This window comes from Bidens hawaiensis, unplaced genomic scaffold (assembly GCF_021521415.1).
Source record: "Bidens hawaiensis isolate Kalapana, Puna unplaced genomic scaffold, B.hawaiensis_p1.1 tig00034619_1, whole genome shotgun sequence".
Taxonomy (NCBI): domain Eukaryota; kingdom Viridiplantae; phylum Streptophyta; class Magnoliopsida; order Asterales; family Asteraceae; genus Bidens; species Bidens hawaiensis.
The window spans coordinates 31,635-39,541 of NW_027505331.1; the positions used below are offsets into that span (position 1 = coordinate 31,635).

Below are 7,907 nucleotides of genomic sequence, written 5' to 3' on the forward strand. Positions count from 1 at the left end.
CCGTGTACCGAATCCAGTTACGCATCCGATGATCCCTTATGCGTTTATTGTCGTCAAGTTACTCTCATACCGGTACCGGCTATGTGGCTGATGTTGAGTTACATGTTTATCGACATCGGTTACAAGTTTGATATCGCTTTATGCGACCGATGTGGGTTTGTGTGCGATCCAATGTTGGCTTACGCGCATAGCGACCCTGTTACGCGTTCCAATGTTGTATTTTATTCATAGCGGGTCGATTAAGTGTTCCATGTCACATTACGTGCCTACTAATGTCGGGTTGTGCGTGCCATATCAACCTATTATGATCATTTGGAAAATAACACCACCTAATTCTAACACGTTTGAAAAATAGCACCAACCCATTTTGACACGTACATAATAACGCAATATATATTTGTAATATTGCACGTACATAATTACGCATAAATAAAAATAATTACACACCTTATATAATAATTACGCAACATATTTTCATAATTAAGCATGACTATATACGCACAACACATCTAGGTTTAAAGAAAATCATTTTTATTTCTTTGAAAAAAAAGTAGTTTGTTTTTTTAGGAAAAAAAATACGTATATAGTTTTTTAAAAAAATGCTTGATTTTATGGTGTTTTTTTATATGATAATTCTGTTTAGAAAAGTTATCAATGCTTTAAAAGTGGAAGAATTATGCTTAATGGTTCTCGTATAAGGAGGAGAAATGCACATAAAATTCAATGGTTTAAATAATTACAAGTGTTAAAACGCATTAGAAATATTATAAATAATTATCTTTTTGTTTAACGTTAAACATTTATTATTGTTTCTATATATGTCACATATGAATGGAGATACAATATGGGAGAGATTACATACTCCATAAATATAAGTTAAGTCTTTATAACAAGCAACTGACTTACTCAACTCTTTGGTTGAATAAAGTTTTAGAATTAATCCATCGACACGATTAAGTTATATTTGTTTGATATTTATGATAATAAATTGAAAAGTTGAGCCAAATTGTGCAAGCAAACAATCTCAAGTTTAATTTGGAGCCTACCCAAGCCAACTTTGAATGAAGTTCGAGTCCAATTCGAGCTAGCCTTGGTTTGGATCAGATTAGCTCGTTAACAACCTTTAAATATTTGTCGCCGCCGCATCGCGCGGGCATTATACTAGTAACTTTTTAAATATCACTCATAGCAAATATGAATTTTGAAGGCTCGCCTTCTCATATTTTGTTTATAATGGCATATTTTAAGCTCTTTCCGCCTCCTCTTTCTTATTTGCTTGATTTTCTTTACATAAGTGACTCAACATGTGCATTTTGATATTTAAAATGAAGCCGCTACAACTTCATAAGATTCTTTAGGCACATTAACCTGCGGCGAAACACTGAACTTGTTTACTAGTTAATAATAATAATAATAATAATTGGCGTGGAGTTTTTTGAGAGAAGGATGAATTGCATTGAATACTAATTTTTGTTTGGCAAGGGTGTGTCCTACTACAACTACAGGAGGATTCGCTAGGATAGTCGGGCCAACACAACAAATTATGAAATGAACAGGCTAAAATGTTCGCATTACTAAGAATGGAAAACTCGTCAGCAATTTGATGTAAATATTAAGATAAAAACCTAGTAAAATGTTGAGTTCTATTTGCTAGATATTAATACTAATGTAAATAAATTAATAAAATGTTTGATTCAATATACGAAGATTGTTATCGTTCGGAAAAAAAATACGAAAGAATGGAAAACTCGTCAGCAATTTGATGTAAATATTAAGATAGAAACCTAGTAAAATGTTGAGTTTTATTTGCTAGATATCATTACTAATGTAAATAAATTAATAAAATGTTCGATTCAATATACGAAGATTGTTACCGTTTGGAAAAAAAATACGAAGATAGTTTCTAGTACCTAGTTTCGATTATGAATGTGCGAGCTAGTGTTTAAATCGTATCTAATTTACAAAATGACGGATAACTTAAATCCTTTCCTTAACGCTTAGTGTATAAAAGTTTCGAACTTAGTTTGTGAACAAAAGTCTTGTAAACTTTAAAAACGTTAGATGTTTGTTGGTTAATATTGAAATAAAGTAAAAGGGAAGGGCCATTCTTGGGTCACTCATGATCTTTATGTCTATAAAATAAGACCACACTTCATATTTAATATTTGCATCTCTATCTTTTCTCTTTAATTTCCTTGATGGCCATCTCTACGTACTCTCGCGTGTTCCTACTCTGTATTGTTATTGCAGGTCTGTTACACTTCGTTTGGTATTTTCATTATTATATAATAATGTTGTACATTAGAAGATGCATCGTTTAACTAATTTAGGACAACAATATCGATAGCCTATTTTTTTTATGTTTCTGTTGAATAACACCATTAGTGCGTTTGTTTTTCCAGTTGCATCTTCATATATCCATGGATCATGCGAAGTGGTGTTGGATACGCAGCAAATATGCGAAAGCATAATAAACACACATGAATGTAACCTTAAGATTTGTGGAAAAGAATGCGTTGAACATCTTAAGGGCGAAGCAAGATGTGTATACGATGGCCTCTTAGGCATGGACATGTGTGTTTGCGATTACCCATGCCATCGAACCTATGAATAATTTTAATAATATAGATAAATTGTTGAGGAACCTATGAATAATTTTAATAATATTATATAAATTGGTTACCTCGTTTCACATTGCTCATTTGTGATATATTTAATCCCGATTCGTTAAAGATAAAACCAAGGGTGGCTAGGTCGATCTCAAGGGGAGGATAAAGAGGAGATCAAATTCAAATATATTAAGTTTTATTTATGTTTATCTTTTATTAGTTTCCTAGTTGTAGTCTTTACTAGTTTCCTCTTTCTAGTCGTTTTAGGATTGTTAGCCTATAAATACTTTGATGTTTTTCATTAATAATTAGAAGTTAAGAGTTTAAGTTTACATTCGACCATTCGTACGAGAGTTCCGATCACAAGAAACACCACTTTCTGTTTGTTAATCTGGAGCCATAAGTTACCAACTAATTCCTATATCATTATTTCTTGTTTTCCACTTTTCCACCTACCTGTTCATATATTCAATCGGAGATTTCCTATTCCAGTTTATGACTCAAGTTTTTTTGAGTTTTAAATCCAAATTGATTTTCCAACAATTTGTATACTATTGGTGTTTCATTAGCTTGGTTATTGATCTAAAATCTTTGCTTTTGGTAACACTCAAAATCTTGTGCAATCTAAGTATCTAACTATTTGGCCTAGATGACACAAATCACATGTACAATTTAAAAAAAAATTAATTAATGACGTTTTTTAGTTCTCTAATAATCATACTGAAAGATAATTATAAGTTTTTTATTACATCGAAATAGAAAAGAGAGAAGATGATTATAGGTCTTTTCATTTTAAATTCAGAAGTTTTACAAATAAAGTTAAGTCAACGAATATGAGCTACCTTAATGCATGCTTGTACACCTTTAGAATTATGTTTGTATTATGCATGTTTACGTATTAATTAATACATGTTTATGTCAAAATCATATTCCAAGGTAGAACAAAACACAGACTTAAATAGCTAATTATTATCCAATATCCACAAAACATATTTATTCACAAGTTTATATACATGCACCATAAGCTTATAACAAAAATTAAATAATATCAAATTAAAGTCTTATCAAATATGCAATTACACTTTTATATGTTTATGATAAGGTTTTCGGTATGTAGTTGAGTGTTTGATGAAGGTCCGTGTGCTATTAGATGGCCGGGCTCAACTAAGGGTTAATGATTTAATGTGTTAACTTGTAGTGCTAAAATTAAAAACATAAAAAATAAAACATCAAAACCAATACTAAGAACAGCTAAATGGGGAAAGGGGGGAAGAACAGGGCTAGGGTTACGCAAAACCTCAACCGGAACACTCAATCGACTAATTACAGGAGGAATTCGGCTGGAGCTCCTAATCCTAACAGAGGAGACAACAGGTATGATACTCACAGGGGATCGACAAATCCTAATTTTAAAGATCTGGAGGCTATATCGGCCTCTTTCTATGTTACCAATTTCAACCCGTCTTTGAAAGCTAAAGATCTATGGCAAAGATGTGAGCAATGGGGAACAGTGACTGATGCATATATTGCAAACAAGCTCTTTAAAACCGGTAAGAAGTTTGGGTTCATTCGTTTTCTACGAGTGGATGATAAAGAGAATGTTGGGGATTTCAAAATAGCAACCTGGATTATTTAGAGAGTCGTGTGAACCTGGATTATTTAGAGAGTCGTGTCATAACTTTCAGATTAAAAGTTATTTTGGTAGTTCTCCAAAACACTTTAATCAGATAAAACTCTAAATTGAGACAAGAATTTCGTATGGAATTTTTGTGAGGAAGATGAACCAGAACGTCTGTCGATCAATCCAATAACGTATATATCACCAGGGCAGTTGTATTCAAGATAACTGCTTCAAGCAGTTATCTATGCAAAATTTAAAATTTATTAATAAATAACTTCAAATAATACTTATGACTATGTGTAACGTAATTTATTAACCCCAGCCAGGGGCGCTGCCCCTTGGACTCTGCTAGGGGCTGCTGCCCCTAGAACCCCGCAACCGGGGGCGCTGCCCCCGGACCCACGTTCGTTAGGGGCTTCGCCCCTAACATCACAGTAAACTAAAGCAAGTGTGTACTCCACACATCCCCGAACTTGCTTAATGTTTATTATGATTAAATTGATCAACCAGTTAATCCAATTACACTAAAATACTAACAGAGAAGATTGTTCGTAATCTTAGATCTATGTGGTTTGGGACCTATCATATATTTGCTGATGAGGTTTTTTTTAAAAGAGATGTCCATAAGCCAACCCTTCAGGAAGAGTACGCCCTTAATGAAGAGGGAAAAAAAAATATACGGTCCAGAATTCTGAGAAGATCACTTATGCACAGATGGTGAAGAAGGATCAGCTTACTAACAGAATAGGTGTAGGGTCTAATGTCCTTAACGTACTGGGTTTGAAACAAAACCCCTCTTCTGATCAGCCATTGATAAAGATGAAATCGATCAACAATAAAGAATCGGGTAGTGAGAAGTGGGATAAAGGGCAACTGAGGGAACTAATTCTTGTTGAAGATAACATGCTCCAATTCCAAGATGAAATGTCTTGTTTAATGGGGAAAGTATTTGATGTGCAAGTTCTTTGAGAACTTATATGGTCTGTGTGATAAAGAGGGATTCAAGGAATTAGTTATAAAATATGTGGGAGGGAATTGGGTACTGTTAGAATTCCCGTCTTTAGACTCTAAAAATAGGTTCTGTGTGTGTGATGAAATAAAAATGTTCTTTAGTTGTTTGAAGCCTATTGATAGAGATTTTATCCTTCAAGAGAGAATTGTGTGGGTGGAATTAACTGGTCTGCCACTGTGTGCTTGGTCAGAGAAAGCTTATAAAAAAGTGGTAGACAAATGGGGTGAATATTTATTCCTTGATAATGATAGAGATGAGAGCATGGCGGTAGGAAGGATTTGTATCCGAACTACGGTTAAAAAGGTGAAATAAAGGAGAAATTGTCGGTCCGCATTGGATCGTCCTCCTATGTCGTTGAGATCAAGGAATTGTCAACCTGGTCTCCTTCCTTGGAATCTTATGATGAGGGTGACACTTGTTTGGTTCACACGGACAGTGTCGACTTTCTCGAGGAAGATGCCGATGAGGGGGTAAAGTCTAATCATGATGTTTCATATCAAGACCAAATTAATTTTTTGGGACAGGATGAAATGTTGGAAGAAGGGCAAATTGATGTTTTAAAGGAGGATACGTTTATCGATGATATTGTAAAGGATACACCGCTTGTGGTGGAGTCAGGTTCTAGTAATCATACTGTCACATCATCTTGTTCAGCTCCTCCTGGGTTCGGTGGAGTTAAGTTTAATAAGAAAGAAGAGAACGAGGATCGTCCGGTTGATAGTGCGGATTCCGGAAGTAGAGTTAAAAAAGGTAAATCTTTGTCTCCTACTAGGAGTGGTAGAATAAGGGGCCGTAAGGCAAGAAGCTCTTCAGTTGGTAGCGAGTTACATGGTTTCTCTTTTGTTAATGAAATGTCTAAATTCATTGACCTAGGAAAAGTATTTGGCCTCAAGATGGAAGGAACTGAAATGAATCTAAAAAGTCTTATCAGTGGAATGGGTGGGAACGGGGTGTTACAATGAATATTATGTCCTTAAATATTTGTGGGATTGGGAGTCTGGATAAACGGAGAGGAATTGCTTCGTTATGCAATAAAGAAGGTATTAATTTTTTAGGCCTTCAGGAAACTAGAATGTCCACTGTGAATCTTTCACATATTCGTTCGGTTTGGAGGAATGCTCAATTTGACTTTGCTGTGGCTTCGGCTAAAGGAAAGTCAGGCGGTATTATGTTGGTTTGGAATCCTTTGATGTTTACTAAACATGCAATATTGTGTATGGATAATATGGTGATAGTTAAAGGTGAGTGGAAGAAGTTAAAAGTTGAATGCTATATGGTCAATGTTTATGCTCCACAGGATGAGAACGAGAAGAAAAATTTGTGGTGTTTAATTGAATCGTTTATGTCTCACCATCCAGGTATGTATTGTTTATTTGGCGATTTTAATTTGGTTCAGTTCCCAGAAGAAAGGTTAGGTTCAGTGTTTTCTTCTCGCAATGCAACAAACTTCAATGATTTTGTTGATCGACTCAGGGTGGTGGACGTACCTCTCGGGGGTTTAAAGTTTACTAGAGTTGATCCAGCAGGAAAAAAGTTTAGTAAACTGGATCGGTTTTTGCTTTCAGAAGGTTTATTGGATTCGGCCCCAAATTTAGAAGCTACAATCATTTGCTCGCGGCTTTCAGATCATAGGCCCATTGTGTTAAAGCAAAAGGAGGTAAATTATGGTGTAGTTCCGTTTAAATTTTACAACTCATGGTTAAATTGGGAGGGGTTGGATAAAGTTGTTCAAGATTCTTGGGAATTAGAGATCCAAGGTAGGGGTATGTATAAACTTAAGGAAAAATTCAAACGTTTAAAAAACATCCTGAAGGAGTGGTTAAACATGTTCAAAAGAACCATAGTGAGACTAAATTTGAACTTCAAGCTGATTTGGAAAAATGTGAGATGGAAATGGAACAAGGAAAAGGCTCGGATTCGGTATTACTAAGACGGAATGAAGTTCGGTATGAGCTACATAAAATTGAAACAAATGACTGCTGAATTGGCTTTAAAATGCAAGAACTTGTGGCCAAAACTAGGTGACGAAAATTCCATGTTTTTTCATAATTTACTAAATAAACAAAGAAGGCAACGGGTGATTACCGGGATAAAAACAGAGGGGGTCTGGGTTGATGACCCGGATCAGGTAAAAAAGACTTTCTTCGATTATTTTTCTTCCAGGTTTGAGAAAGGAAGCACAGTTCCGTTAATTACGCGCAGTTCAATGTTTCGTATGCTTTCCGATGCGGAAAGATTGTTGTTGGAGGCGCCTGTGACATTGGAGGAGATTAAATCCGCTGTTTGGTCGTGTGGTTCGGATAAATCTCCGGGCCCGGATGGCTTCACTATCGGGTTTGTGAAGCATTTTTGGGACATAATTAAAGGAGATATATTTGAAGCCATTGAATCTTTTTTTTTGTGAATTCTAAATACCCTAAAGGATGCAATTATTCTTTTATTACTTTGATTCCTAAAGCTCATAGCCCGCTCCTAGTAAGTGATTTCAGACCGATTAGTCTTATTGGTATTATTAATAAAATGATTGCAAAAGTTCTGTCGATTCGTTTAGGTAAAGTGATTAATACCTTGGTGAGTGGGGTACAATCTGCTTTTATAAAGGGGCGCCAAATTTTGGATGGGTCATTAATCATGAATGAAACGGTGGATTGGTACAAGAAGCGAA

At 35.1% G+C, this 7,907-nt stretch overlaps 1 protein-coding gene across 1 annotated transcript; it reads left to right on the top strand.

The window, feature by feature from the left end:
• Positions 1-6,314: 6,314 nt before the first annotated feature.
• LOC143612468 (uncharacterized) lies at positions 6,315-7,646 on the top strand. The gene is made up of 3 exons (XM_077086448.1): positions 6,315-7,005; positions 7,056-7,188; positions 7,406-7,646. Exons 1-3 carry the CDS (start codon positions 6,315-6,317, stop codon positions 7,644-7,646), a joined length of 1,065 nt encoding a protein of 354 aa, XP_076942563.1.
• Positions 7,647-7,907: the final 261 nt, after the last annotated feature.